Genomic DNA, 15373 nt, shown 5'->3' with positions numbered 1-15373 from the left:
AATATTTATTAAGTATTGGAATTTGTTGTCTGAATTAGTCAGAATGCAGAACTTTGCCTTTTTTTATTTTACAATTTATGATTTTGGTGAGAGGTCAAACAACTTTGTATTTAATTTTAATAAAAGCACTTTCCTCCGGCTCCATGCATGAAGGAAGAAAAAAGCAAACATTTTATCTTGAAAATTTTTTTCTAATAATTGATTTTTTTCTACTTTGGTCTTAGACGTCATGAAAGTTGTATTTGTCGTCTCTGAACTTGTATTTGTCGTCACTGAAAAGCTGTTGGATTGTTCAATGCATGCACTTTCTACTTCTACTTCATTACTTAGCAAAGGCCAGTTAGATAAACGCCAAGGAACAATAGTTATGTGTCTTGGTCAAGGACCAAGTGCCGGGCTGAGGTTGGAACCCACATTGTGATTACTAAGCTACCACAACTTGAATTCAGTGGGCTATAATATATAAGATGGCTCGGCCACAAACTTATGATTGTAAATGTGCAAAGTTTGGTCATATAAGATGTGTTTATTTTGGAATTAGTCTGTTTGTTTATTTTTTCTTTCACTCCATCCTTCCATGTTTTAATCACCCATACTTAATAATGATCATTTGTTTGATTGTGTGTTATTTAGGAGGGCGTGGTCGCAGTCGGGGTAGGGTGAAGGGAGGTGATAGTCAGGGTGTGGTCACTGCCCCGCCCATGATGAGGACTGTAGTTAGACTATGGTGTCATGAAGCAACGAGGACCTACTGCGATAGGATCGTTTCCAAGGAAGGTAAAGGAACTTACTTTCAAATTTCTTTAAAGACACTGGACACTATTGGTAATTACTCAAAATAATTATTAGCATAAAACCTTTCTTGGTGACGAGTAATAGGGAGAGGTTGATAGTTAAAAACATTGTGAGAAACGGCTCCCTCTGTAGTGCCATAGTTTTTGAGAAAGAAGTAATTTTCCAGGAATTTGATTTTGAGACCTCAGATTTAGAACTTGAGGTCTCGAAATCAACCATCTTAACGCACACAACTTCGTGTGACAAGGGTGTTTTTTCCCTTCATTATTATCTCGCAAGTTCGATGACTGATTGAGCTCAAATTTTCACAGGTTTGTTATTTAATGCATATGTTGAGATACACCAACGGTGAAGGCTAGTCTTTGACAATGACCAATCGTGTCCACTGCCTTTAAAGACACTGGACACCTTTGATAATTATCAAAGACCAGGCTTCTCACTTGGTGTATCTCAACATGTGCACTAAATAACAGAACTGTGAAAATTTGAGCTCAATTGGTCGTTGAAGTTGCAAGATAGAAATAAAAGAAAAAACACCCTTGTGACACAAAGTTGTGTGCTTTCAGATGCTTGATTTCATGACCTCAGAATCTAATTTTGAGCTCTCGAAATCGAATTCAAAGATTTTGACTTCTTTCACGAAACCTATGCAACTTCAGAGGGAGCCGTATCTCACAATGTTTTATACTATCAACAGCTCTCCATTGCTTGTTACCAATAAAGTTTTTATTGTAAAAATTGAGTAATTACCAATAGCATGTCCAGTAATAAAAAATGTGTTAGTTTTCTTTTGGTTTTGGTTGTTTTTTTATTATAATTTTATCCACGTACAAGTATTTCAACTTCTTCCGTTTATGTTGATCAACTATTTTTCGTAATGGATTTTTATTTGTTTTTTCAAATTCTGAAAAATCTCCTCCGCGGTAGTAGAATATCGAGGAAGACAAGTTCTCAAAAGAACATAAACTTCCCAGGAAATAGATACACACATGGTGTTACCGCAAACCAAAAATTATACATTGTATATTTATTTGTTTACATATTGTTTGTTTGTCTTTCAAGATGAGTCATGGTTTAGTAAACAGCTTGAAGACATTGTTGAGAAATGTTTCTGCACTGGAGAGGAGAAACAACGAGTCGTTACACCAGTCAACGTCTCAGATTGCTTTCCGGTAAGAGGATATTAATTCTTATAAACACATGTAATCCGTTTTATTTTAACACATGTATCCCACATTCGAATGTCAAACATTTTAAATTGTTATACCTCGGTAACAAACTATGAAGTTTGATTGGTCGAGAACCAATCATGTGACGCACAACAAAAACGCATGTTACATGGCTCGACGGGCCGGGTAACATGAAAAGTGATGTGTACATCGCCTTGATCGTTCCCGGCATTGGTCAATTTCCAGCGCTGTGTACGAGACAACTGCGGCTTTGGGAATTGTTTCTTGTTCGTCCGCTTATTAAACAATGAATAGTCCGTCGTAATAATGTTTGAAGATGACATCAGAGAAGAGGAATAACATTATTATACAAAGGTATAACAAAACAATTGTTGCACGCTGTGACTGGGGTCCATGGGTTTTGTACACCCTCGAGGGGAAATGGCACCCTCGGCTTTGCATCGGGTGCCATTCACCCCCTTGAGTGTACAAAACGCCATGGAGCCCGTCACAGCGTGTAACAATTGTATAATGTCTCATCTCGGGAGCATTCAATGGGAGGGGGGGGGGGGTCATGGCCGAGCAGTTTAGAGCTTTGAATTCCAGTAGTGGTGGTGTAGTCATCGGAGTGTGGGTTCGATTCCCGGTCTTGACACTTGTGTCCTTGAGCAAGATGCTTTACTATAATTGCTTCTCTTCACCCAGGGGTACAAATGGGTAATCTGCAAAGGTAGAGGTTGATATTGTGTATGAAAAATCCACTGGTGCGTCACGGCAGCTTGGGGCTGTATACTCCCCCAGGAGCTGAGTACAGGAATGTTATTGGTCCAATGGCCAGGGCAGTGTATTAATGTAAAGCGCATTGATGCGTTTGTTGTAATAAAAAAATTATGTTAATTCGCATTATCTTTATTCTATTTCCTTACCTATTCTTATACTTTTAATTTGCATGATACTCGATGCTTGTAGTTACTGTTTTTGATTACTGTTTACGATCTCTTCCAAATTATTGATTCATTGTGTTCCTCTAGTGTTGGCAAGCCCTTTGTTCTTTCATTACAATTCCCTTATCTAATTCAATATAACAGTCACGTGAAGAGTTTGCATGCCCCTCTGTTCTTTTTAAATTACTCCCTTATCTAACTTAATAAAAATTACTTTCAGATCTGAAAACACTTTTATCACATAACTGTTTCTTTGATTTGTACTGATTTTCCTCCTTTATTTATGACTAAATCCCAGTTTATTGACAGCCCTGGAAGTTCCTCTCCTCTATTTACTCCTTCTCCGGCATACAGTTCTCTGCCTCCGACCCCTTGTAGCTTTGTGAGTTAATTAAACAAATTAGAAAAAGTTTGCCGCTGAATGAGCTCCCATTGTTTTTAATGTAACCAAATCATCCCAAGCGTTATGGTGACCCGTAAGGATGGATAGCTTTATGTAGTGTGCTTTTAAAGGCAGTGGACACTATCGGTAATTACTCAAAATAATTATTAGCATAAAACCTTTCTTAGTGACGAGTAATGGGGAGAGGTTGATAGTATAAAACATTGTGAGAAACGGCTCCCTCTGAAGTGACATAGTGTTCGAGAAAGAAGTAATTTTCCATGAATTTGATTTCGAGACCTCAGATTGAGAGCTTGAGGTCTCGAAGTCAACAATCTAAACGCACACAACTTCGTGTGGCAAGGGTTATTTTTCTTTCATTATTATCTCGCAACTTCGATGACCGATTGAGCTCAAATTTTCACAGGTTTGTTATTTTATGCATATGTTGAGATACACCAATTGTGAAGGCTGGTCTTTGACAATTATCAACAGTGTCCCACTGCCTTTAAACGAACACGTTGCCTTCATACAAGTTGGTCTTTGAAAATGGTTTGAAACTGTTTGTTATGAAATGCATTGGGTAGAAAGATGTTGTAAAAGTAGAATACAATGATCCACACAAGTATCACTTGAAATTGCACGGTTTTCCTTTTACATTGCAAACTAACTTGGTCGGCCATCTTATTATTCTTCCCGACATAAAAGGAAAACATTGCAATTTCGAGGCATGTTTGTGTGGATCATTATATTCTACTTTTTAATGATCTATCTATTCATTTGCATTTCATTACAAATGGCTTCAAACGCTTTTCAAAGACCAACTCGACCGATCCAAAGCAAGGTTTTCCTTTAATCAAAAGCTAGAGTTTGGTGCTATGCCCCCCCCCCCGCCCCTTTCCCTCACCTCCCGCAAAACCTTCATCCTACCCAACCATTAAAGCAAATAAAGTAACTGCATTGTGCAATGATTTCCCTAAACCCATCGTCCCACCCATCCACAATTCCCAAATTTCATTGTGCAGTTGTTCCATCAGCAAAGCAAAGCTGTACTGTCGATAGTTGTCTAGCGTTTGTCAGTAGATAAATCCTCATATTATTATTTGACTCACTAATATCATCGGTTTTAAGCTCACATCAAATTTTCTTTACAATCATTCTTTTCAAAGCTTTGTGTTTTCTGCATGAAATGTAGTAGAATTTCAAGCTCTTCTTTTTCGACGTCTGTCTTTTCTCTCTTATCTAGGTTTCAGTTTAACTCTTTGTAGTTTTTCTTCTAGGCCGCTAAATATCAAATTTTTTCTTTAATTTCTTGCGACTCGAATGTTTGCTGTGCTATTCGTTCATCCATGCTTGCTTTTAATACATGTGTGGCTGTTTTTGCTTTAATCAAGCATTGTTAAGGTCTTCAGTTAAACATTTATATTAATTTTTTATTGATGAACAGTATGAAAGGTAAGGTTAGGTTTGTGTAGTGGTATCTTTCCTCATCTTTCACCTCTAGCACCCCGGTTTCGAATCCTACCGGGTGCACTATGTGGATTGGGTTGCTAGTCGCTACCTGACTGCGTGTAATTCTGATAACTCAAATAATTCTGTGGGGTTCCCTCCCGCATCTTAAACTGAAACTTCCTTCCCTGTCTTCTCTCCAGTGGGTTCTTGGCTAGTGTATTGATCAACCAGAATTAATAAATAAAAAAACAAAAACAGTTTTTGAGAAAATAAGGTATATTTAGGTGCCAAAGTTAATGTAAAAAAAACTACAATCAAAAATTTCAAGAACGCTATATTCATTGCAGAGACCTACAAGTATGTTTATTGTTTATTGATCCATTTTGTTTGTTTTATTCTCAACAGACCTCAAGTTTAGTTTCTGATGAAGGGGAGGAGGCAGGCCAAACTCCACCCACTAATGGGGTATTCTCCGGTCTATCTTCAGCAGAAAGAGGTAAAGCCAATGTCATCTTGTTTGTTGATGGCGTGATGATTTTGTTAGAACATTTTGTTTTATTAGTACAATTTGTTTTATTATTATTTTTTTACATTTGACTTTAGTACATTTTGATTTGATGTGATTGGAGTTTGTGTTTGAACATGTAGATCTTATTCATTCGGGAACTTATTGGACGCTAGGTGGCAGCAGACTTACCAGGTAAAGCCTGTTCTCCGCAATGTGCGCATGCTCAGAGCCACATAAACAATGGAAATTTACCTGGTAAGTCTGCTGCCACCTAGCGTTCCAAAGGCTCCCATGTCATCAATCATCATTGATCATTGTTTCAATGTTTTCTCAAAAAGTAAAGCATTTCATGGAATAATATTTCAAGATAATTCTTTTACCATTACCTTCTGTAAACCCTGTAAGTTATTTGTAAATCTGTGAATTTTTATTTTTTTCTTCTGCTCCGAAAGTGTATACTTTAAGTTTTTAATATCTCCTAGGACTAGTCCTAACTCTTTGTGAAATCGACCGCTGTATAGATTTGACTTGTGTGTGATTCCGATACCATTGTTTCTTCATGGGATTATTGGCAATCTTTAGAGGTTTGATGTGTTATTTCGATTGCTTTTCACTGTTTTCAATGCACTCTTCATTCACCAACACCTATACAACACTAGGCAGCACAGCATTGACTGAAGATGGTGATGAGCAGTCCGAGATGGGCGTGGCATCACCGACGCCCTCAACCCATTCATCAGCAGGTAGGGTGTGGTCAGCACGTTGATGTGATCCCTTGATGTTTATACTCTCTCAGACTTTATCTTCTAACTTGGGCCCATTTTCATAAAGCTGTTAAGCAGAAGAAAACTGCTTAGTAAACTTCTATGCTAAGCAAAAAATGGGTGGAGCACCAGTCACAACAATGCAAACTCTATGGACTTTTTTATGGTAACCAGTTTCTGTTAAGCGAAATTTGTCTGTGCTTAGCAGTTTTTTGTGCGTACAGGCTTTGTTTCGTGAAGCAAAGAATCAGTGGTTATAGAAGCAGGTGCTTACATCAAGCGTATTTCAAGGGTTAGCTTGTGCCTGTGTGTACTCCAAGTTACTAGGCATTCTTTGCGTACAGAGCTAGCGCAGAAGTTCAGTGCTTGCACAGTAAACAGAGACTGGTGGTCGTAAGCGCAGAATTCGGCGGTGAGCAGAGCCATGCATGTGGGCTCTGTTTGTCTGTTCATACTTGGCATATTTGTTTATCTGTTTGTCATGTGTCTGAGGTCTCATGTATACCAAGGCTGCCAACTCTCCTTAATTCTACAGAAAGTTCCCTGAAAACAAATTGTCCTTCAAGTTAAAAGTTGAAACCAACGGTTCTTTTCAGAACCACCCCCCAACTCATTAGAGATAGTCATTACATGGTGTTACCGCAAACCTTTCCATATCGTATTTCCACCATGCAAAGTTTCAAATCTTACTTAAAATTGACCTTCCATGTTCTAAATGAACAAATTTGAAAGTCTTCCTTATTGGTACTTTTTCCCTATCATGTTGAATTTAAAGCCGTCTCCCATTGGCGGCTACAGCTACGGCTACGGCTAGATTTCCGCATCATCGTGTGATGAGGTATAGGACGTCCTTAGCAACACCCTTAGCAACAGTCGTAGCCGTAGCCGATGCCGCCAATTCAGATTCGACCTAATACACCGATCCATTAGGCTCCGCCCACGGCGCATGTGTGAGTAAGAACACGTAAGCCTCTCCAACGCCATTCTGCACAACTCTGCTGCGCGCGCCAACTATATGCGCACACATGTCGTACTTTATAGTGTCGGACTTTTGGTTGTGCAATGGGTTGTGATTGGTCAATACGCAATGGGGCGGAGCTTAATGGATCGGTCTATTCTCAAAAAAATCCTGATTGATGGACAAAATCTGACGTTTTCTGTTCTGTTTAACTTCTCAATCCTGTCAATCCACTTACATTCTTTAATTTTGGCTATCATCATAGGGAGTACGATGACGGAGCAGAGTATCCTAGTGGAGTCAGGGAGGCAACCATCAGGTGTGTACCTAGTTAGTAATAGTATCAAAGTTTTATATAGTGCACTCATCTACAAAAAGGGTACTCAAGGAGATTTGCAGAATGGAGTGGTGATATAAACCTATATTGCACGGCTAATATCACTACCTGCATCTTGTGTGTTCTATGTCACGCGTCAAGTTTGCTCCGTGGTCATAATGGGTTGATGTGGCTGGCAGCTGAATGCCCCCTTGCATGCCTGCTTCTAGAACACGTTGTAGCCGCGTCCTTCGCAATTCAGCTCTAGCTGCGAGTAAGGACGATTAGCCCCCCAAATTATTATTATTATTATTAAGATAAATACATTAACACAGAAGATAACACTTTCTATTAACCTTCAAATTTCAGTCATTGATGAATCCAAAGTGAGACAGCCTACCCCTCCGACTACCACAACCCATCAGCCCTACCCTCCACGTAAATCTAGCATCCCAAAGACACTCACACCGGCATTGAAGGATGGACAATCCAAACGTGGCCGGGAGGGGGAGACAAGGCTTGGAACAGAGGGACGAAGGAGAGGGGTGACATTCCAGCTTGGGACCGTCAATGAATCCAAGGTGGAACGATATCGTGGACCTTTGCTAAACATGGACCAGGTTTGTTCAATTTCTGTATGTCTAAAAGGAATCAAATTAAAAGAAATTTAAGATTATATGAAAGGGCAGGTCTTGAACTTTGCCCTTGAAGGGGCACAGCAATTTTCATATATTAAGGGGCACTTCTATGAGAAAAATGTACACTTTGTGTACAGCAAATGTACTGGGCCAAATTTCATAAAGCTGTTAATACCACTTGACAAATTTCTTCGCAAGCAAGAAATGAGTCGGGCACCAGCCACAACAATGCAAACTTATTGTAAATTGAGCTGGTGACCCGATTCTACTGAGCAATACTATTCTGTATTTAGTTTTTTGTTTTACTTGCATGTCGGGCTTCATAAAAACTGGGCACAGGGCACCTGGTAAAACAATACCCCATTGTTCTTCAGAGCATTGCTACGTTTACTTTTCCTAGGACAGGTGTTATTTTTGATAATTGATTGATTTCCGCTTCTTTTGGACAGGTACGTCTGCTAGGAGAAAGCTTGAGTGATATCGTCTTTGCTAAGTACATTGTATCTGGCAACAAAGAAAATGAACGAGGTAATCTATGGCTTATTTTTAAAACATTTTTAAAATCAAAACTTTTAAAATCATGACTTTTGCAAATTAATTACCTAAAATGAGAAGTTAAACAGATCAAGTCAAATATCTGTCAACCATTTTTGTTTAAAAAGTTAGTAAGGAGAAATTATTAAGGAGAAGTTAATAATGAAAAGTGAAAGTGAAAGAAGAAGTCCCGGCCGATTTTCTACCTTCCACCAAGAGAATAGTTATCAAGCAGGACAGTTCTTTTTAGAACTGAGAAGTCTCCAGAACTCTGAAAATCTACTCCGCTGTAGTAGAATGTAAAGCAAGACAAGTTCTCAAAAGAACATAATCTACCTAACAAGTAGATAAACACATGGTGTTACGGCAAACCAAATGTATATATATTTATCCTTTGTATTTTGTTGACTGTATTAGGTTATGCTGAATGCAACGAGACCCAACTCTTTGAAGGTTTACAGCGATGTTTAATGCAATATAACAACGGAGCATCGGAAAAGATGGAGCTTGTCTTCTTCAAGGAAGCTATGAGGCATATAACTAGACTAGCAAGAGTCTTTGTGAGTAGTCATTCCTCTTCTGTTCCTTACGATAGATACTTCCACATTATATTTCATTTGACTTGTAGTGGTTTCTTATGGGAGACTTTGGGAACTCTATAAAAAGTAGCAGCAGGCTTAATGGGAAACTGCATTATTATTATTATTGTGCTAATCATTTCTAATCCTGAACCATGGCCAAATTTTATAAAGCTGCTAAGCACAATAGTAGCTAAGCTCAACAAAATTGTGCTTACCAAGGCCTTGACTTTCGCTCTTGAAGGGGCACACAATTTACCTCAGGTAAGGGGCACTTGAGGAAAATGTAAATTTGTACAGGAATATAAAGGGCACCACAGCAAACTCACAGGGCACCAAGAAATTGCTGTGGTTGCCGTTGGTTGTTTTGAGGCCAGCTAATACCAAAATATTGTCTCGGCCAAAAAGTAATTCCTCATGATCGCTCTTTGACTGGTATCCCGCTGGTTTATGCTCGGCACAAAATCATTCAGCAACATGTTCTGCTTACTAAAGCAGCCCTATGCAAATTGGCCCTTGTTTGTTTGTTCATTTGTTAATCTCTCCGTCAAGGGAACTCGGCAATCACCCACAAGGGGATACAACTGGCAAGCTGGCAACAGCCAATCTCTCTCATACAAACATTGGTTTAACATCTATGATTATGAATTGCACAAATCAAGACCTTGTGATTCAATAACTAGACGACAGTACTTATTTAGTCATTATTAAATCAGCAATTAGCTTGATAGAATTCGAACCTAGAACCTTGTGATTGCAAGTCCTGTAGTCTAACCACTGGACCACGGTGACCTTGTCTTTGAAGTAAAAACTATTTCTCCCTCCCACCCCCTTCTCCTCCAGGCCATCCCTGGTGCCAACGCCCTTCTGATTGGTCTAACCTACGGTATGGCACGCTCTCCTCTAGCCCGTGTTGCAGCCTTCACCGCTCGCTGTAAGTTCTTCGATGCTACAGCGTCTCACATCACAGCGACCAATCGTACTACCCTAAGAGAGAAGATAAAGAAGGCTAGCCAGGTGGCTGGTTTGATGGGGAAGCCGGCTGTACTGGTGGTTAGAGGAGAGTACGGAGACCAAGCGCTGCAAGACGTGTGTGCCCTTATGTCTGAAGGTAATGCTTAGGCGTGGAATTTCATCTTGGAGAGAGCAACACAGTTAGCATTTTGTAAAGGGAAATTTCACTGGAAAGTCTTAAAGTCTATGGGAAAGATTTGAAAGCGCAACAAGGCTGAGACCAAGGCCCAATTTCCTAACACCTATAAGCACACAGTCTTGCTAAGCACAGAAAAATAATGTTAAGCAGAAACTGGTTACCAGGCAAAACTCCTTAACGTTTACATTGTTGTGACTGGTGCTCCACCCATTCTTTGCTGTGTGTTATTTATACCGGATCCACAGGGATGAGAAATTTCACACTTTAGTCCAAGTTTAGAAATCGTATGTCTTCCTGGTTCAAAAGGGCTTTCATTTTCTGAAGATATGAAAAACTCCTTCTCTTCTCTTATAATGAAGATACTGATGCTTTTAATGAAGGGGTTACCAATTTGTTTATTTTATTTTAGCGAACCTCCTCTTAAAGTTAAATCCTATCTTTTTTGTCAGCAGTGACTCTCTTCAACAATAGTTTGGGTTTAAACAAAGAAAACATTTCTGGAGCAGGATTTTAATCAACGGCCTCCAGATTAAAGCCATTATACACTTTCGGTAAACAGTATTGTCCAAGTCCCACACTTCGTGTATCACAACTTATATATAAAATAACAATCCTGTGGAAATTTAGGCTCAATCGGTCATCGGAGTCGGGAGAAAATAACGGGAAAACCCACTCCTGTTTTCGCGCGTTTCGCCGTGTCATGACATGTGTTTATAACAAATCCGTAATTCTGGTTAACGAGAATTTATATTGTTTTACCGTTTTCTCAAAAAGTAAAGCATTTCATGGACTAATATTTCAAGAGAAGTCTTTCACCATTACCTTCTGTAAACCCTGTAAATGATTTGTAAATCTGTGAACTTTTTTTTTTCTGTACCGAAAGGGTCCAATGGCTTTAACACCCTGTAATATATCAAATTGTGTTTTGTAGTAACCCCTTCTTTTCTGCAATCTTACAATCTTCCTCAAGGATCCTGCCCAGATCTGTACACTCAAGAAGAACTTGACAACATCTCCTCTCAGATGTTACCAGGAGCAAAGGCGACAGGTCTTAGGAATCAACGTCTTGAGATGGCGTTGGAGAGATTCTATCGGAAGGTCATGCTTAATCTTCATGTTGTCGTCTGCATCGATTGTCAAGGTAAGGTATCAATAAACTATGTAACCAGGGGTGCGTTTTGGCGCCTGTAATAAATAACTGTTTTGGTCATTGGCTAGTGGTGATTGCAAGCATGAAAAAAAAAAAGAGAGGCACATCTCAAAATTTGTCAAAGATAATGTTTGAAGGTTTACATGGTGGAAGGATAATAGGCAAAAAAGAAACCATTTAGAAAAAATCTCTTTTGAGTGATCGGTGGTTCTGAGAATAGCTGGAGAGTTCAACAACGTTGTCAGTATACCGCCGAAACAGTCGCTTTCTGTCGTATAAACCTGTAGTGAGGCAACATTTGCTAAAATTATTTGAGCAACGACCTCATCATAGACGGGTTTAAATCCTGTACTTGCACTGGATCGAAATGTAGTCAATATATCATATATATGTAGATTGATTTCATTTGACCTTTGTATCTTGACCTCATTTGACCTTTGACCTTTAAGGAGGTAGCGTGGGTTCTCTTCATAAGTGGCTTAGCCGGTACCCTGCAATGCTGACTAACTGTTGCTGTGTGGATATCTACCGGCCGTGGAGTCATGAGGCACTGGTTAATGTAGCAGAGCAATGGCTGAGAGTGCCAACGATGGACACTTACACTAGAAAGGTAAGTTGTTATCAATTCTCCCTGATTCTGCAGAAAGTTCCCTGAAAATAAACAAATCTTTCCATGTTCTGATGAACTAATTTGAAGATTTTCCTGATTATGTAAACTTTGTCTCTATTATGTTGAATGTAATTCTAAATATCTCATTGATGTATAAAATTTCCCTGATTGCAAGATGAAAAAGAGCTGCCCACTCTCCCTGATTCTGCTGAGAGTTCCCTGAAAATAAACCAATCTTTCCAAAGGAAGAAACTATAAACAAATAATAAAGTTGCGGGTACAACATGTGTAAATCTCTTCTGTGTGAGTGTTGGCTCTGAAAAGAGCCGGTTTGGTTCGGAGGTTTCAAACAGTATACTCAGCAGCTCAAAGCAACCTTTCCATGTTGTGATGAACAAATTTGAAAATCTCCCTGAGTATGGAAAGTTTTTTCCTTTTATGTTGAATGTAATTCTAAATATCTCCCTGGTTGTTGGACAAAACCTCCCCCGATTGCAAATATTGGCAGCTCTGCAGGTAGTCTGATTAATTTGTTTCTTTCTGCCGTCTTGCATTTTGTATTGTTGTACTCTCCTACAAGCATTGCTGCTGTCCTGGGGAGGGTGGGTTGCAAATCCATTTTTGCTCTGTGCTTATGCTGTCAAGATTGTGCATATAAGAAGGTGTTATTGTCAATTTGTCCTGAGAGAGATTGAAAGCTCCATCCCTCTTAAAGCTGGCTGTGCTTCTCTCTTGTGGTCGGCCATGAGCTGGCCACAATTTTCATTTTGGAAAGACTTATAAATGATGTATTTTCTTGATTGTATTTCTTACAGACGTATAGAATTCCTTGGTCGAGTCACAACATGCCCGCCCAGGTGACTGCCATCAGTCACGCCATGGCGTACGTCCATCGCTCTGCAATGGAAGCTGTCTCTCAAGCCGGTAACAAACACTTCAAGTTCTTCAGCCCGCTGACCTATCTAGAGTTCATTGACCTCTTCAAGAATCTAGCTAGCAAGATCGCTAAAGAAGAGAAGGTAAGGAAGCAAACAGGGTCTGCCTTCTTGTAAAGCGCAGAGTTCTATTTGCGGTAAGCGCAGAATTATGCTGTAAGCAGAGCCTTAATATTGTGCTCATGGCCCAGTTTTATGAAGCTGTTTATAAGCAGACAATTCTGCTGAGCAAATTTCTTTGCTAAGCAAGAAATGGGTGGGGTACCATTCGTGGCAATGGTAAATGTATGGTATTGTAGTTGGTAAGCTATTTTTGCTCTGCAAGATTTGTTTGTGCTTAGCAAGTTTTTGTGCTCTACAGGGCCCAATTTCAAAGAGGTGCTTAGCACCAAAATTTGCTTAGCATGAAATTTATTCCTTGATAAAAACTACAAACAAAATGTCCCTTTGTTGATTGCTTGATACAGGTATTCAGCTGTTGTTTGCTTATCCTCAAAAATCATGTGGAAATTTGGTTGATAATCCTGTTTTTATGAAGGCAAAAATTTCATGCTAAGCAAATTTTTGTGCTTAGCAGCTCTATGAAATTGGGCCCAAGGTCCAATGTCAAGGTGCTGCTGGCTGCTAAATTCTGTGCTTACTGTTAGCTGTAAGCACAAAATTATACAGTAAGCAGAGCCATGATTTTGTGCCTACGGCCCAATTTCATGGAGCTGCTTAAGCAGAAAATATTGCTAAACAATTACTGCAAGTAAAATAACCACTTGTGTCCCCTTGTTACATTTTGACCAGATTTTCGAACTTGATTATTATTTTCATTTAGGCAACTGTGTTGAGGTATGAACGTGCCCTAGACACGTTAAATGAGGCATTTGAAGCCATGAATGGATACACACAAGAATTGGAACGCCTTACACCACTACGTCAACAAGCTCAAGAAACAGCAGAGTTACGTCTTCAAGAAGTTGAAGAATGTAAAGCAATCTTTGCAGAAGTAAGTTGTTAGAATGGCCTGTTTTTGTCCCCTTTTTGTAATTTTGTCCCCTTTTTTGTTTGTTTGTTTGTTTGTTTGTTTGTTTGTTTGTTTGTTTGTTTGTTTGTTTGTTTGAGTGCATATTGTGTGAAATAAAAAAAGTGCTACATGTAGCTCTTAAAGAAAAAAGGAAACAAAATTGTTTAAATTCAGTTGTTATGAATGCTGTCCACTGTAAAGGCAGAGTCACACTGCAGCGATAACGAAAACGATAACGATCACGTCGCAAAGAGAACGCATTCTATTGATTGAATTGCTCCACGCAGAATACGCACACGCCCATTCAACCAATAGAATGTGTTCTTTCTACATCGTGATTGTATCGTTTTCGGTATCGCTGCAGTGTGACTCAGCCTTAATCCTCAAGTCATTTTTTGGCGTGTCGTGGCCAAGTGGTCTAGTTCACCAGACCCATGGCTCTGGTGTTGTCAGCAGCAGAGTGTGAGGAACCATAGTTGCGTTGTAAGAAGTTGGGAAGGTAGTGCATTCTGCTCTACTAGCCATGCTCATATAGTGGATGATACCCATGCCTACATCCTTATGGACTGTGAAGGGGGTAGCCCTGTTTCAGCCCCAGGAGTAGGTGGCTCCTAGTGGATGATACCCATGCCTACATCCTTACGGACTGTGAAGGGGGTAACCCTGTTTCAGCCCCAGGAGTAGGTGGCTCCTAGTGGATGATACCCATGCCTACATCCTTACAGACTGTCATGTGAAGGGGGTAACCCTGTTTCAGCCCCAGGAGTAGGTGGCTCCTAGTGGATGATACCCATGCCTACATCCTTACAGACTGTGAAGGGGGTTACCCTGTTTCAGCCCCAGGAGTAGGTGGCTCCTAGTGGATGATACCCATGCCTACATCCTTTAATGGACTGTGAAGGGGGTATCCCTGTTTCAGCCCTAGGAGTATGTGGCTCCTAGTGGATAATACCCATGCCTACATCCTTACAGACTGTGAAGGGGGTTACCCTGTTTCAGCCCTAGGAGTATGTGGCTCCTAGTGGATGATACCCATGCCTACATCCTTACAGACTGTGAAGGGGTAACCCTGTTTCAGCCCTAGGAGTATGTGGCTCCTAGTGGATAATACCCATGCCTACATCCTTACAGACTGTGAAGGGGTAACCCTGTTTCAGCCCTAGGAGTATGTGGCTCCTAGTGGATGATACCCATGCCTACATCCTTACAGACTGTGAAGGGGGTAACCCTGTTTCAGCCCCAGGAGTAGGTGGCTCCTAGTGGATGATACCCATGCCTACATCCTTATGGACAGTGAAGGGGTAACCCTGTTTCAGCCCTAGGAGTATGTGGCTCCTAGTGGATGATACCCATGCCTACATCCTTATAGACTGTGAAGGGGTTAACCATGTTTCAGCCCCAGGAGTAGGTGGCTCCTAGTGGATGATACCCATGCCTACATCCTTACAGACTGTGAAGGGGATAACCCTGTTTCA

The 15373-nt window shown here is 40.1% G+C and overlaps 1 protein-coding gene across 3 annotated transcripts in view; it reads left to right on the top strand.

The window, feature by feature from the left end:
- Window positions 1–15373, top strand: part of LOC139949066 (dynein heavy chain domain-containing protein 1-like) — a 100629-nt gene that overhangs the window by 64211 nt on the left and 21045 nt on the right. For 2 of the 3 annotated variants that reach the window (XM_071947469.1, XM_071947468.1), the window contains 14 exons: window positions 634–777; window positions 1858–1967; window positions 3207–3290; window positions 5148–5238; window positions 5910–5993; window positions 7238–7291; window positions 7658–7908; window positions 8376–8454; window positions 8878–9020; window positions 9882–10149; window positions 11162–11332; window positions 11791–11951; window positions 12767–12970; window positions 13710–13880. In XM_071947469.1, the coding sequence (XP_071803570.1) occupies window positions 634–777; window positions 1858–1967; window positions 3207–3290; window positions 5148–5238; window positions 5910–5993; window positions 7238–7291; window positions 7658–7908; window positions 8376–8454; window positions 8878–9020; window positions 9882–10149; window positions 11162–11332; window positions 11791–11951; window positions 12767–12970; window positions 13710–13880 (2015 nt within the window). The remainder of the gene's footprint in view (window positions 1–633; window positions 778–1857; window positions 1968–3206; window positions 3291–5147; window positions 5239–5909; window positions 5994–7237; window positions 7292–7657; window positions 7909–8375; window positions 8455–8877; window positions 9021–9881; window positions 10150–11161; window positions 11333–11790; window positions 11952–12766; window positions 12971–13709; window positions 13881–15373) is intronic. The other variant, XM_071947470.1, reaches the window with a different exon arrangement.

The sequence above is a fragment of the Asterias amurensis genome, chromosome 16 (assembly GCF_032118995.1).
Source record: "Asterias amurensis chromosome 16, ASM3211899v1".
NCBI classification, from domain to species: domain Eukaryota; kingdom Metazoa; phylum Echinodermata; class Asteroidea; order Forcipulatida; family Asteriidae; genus Asterias; species Asterias amurensis.
Note: the sequence above shows the minus strand (reverse complement) of the source record. Positions and strands in the feature narration are given on the sequence as shown.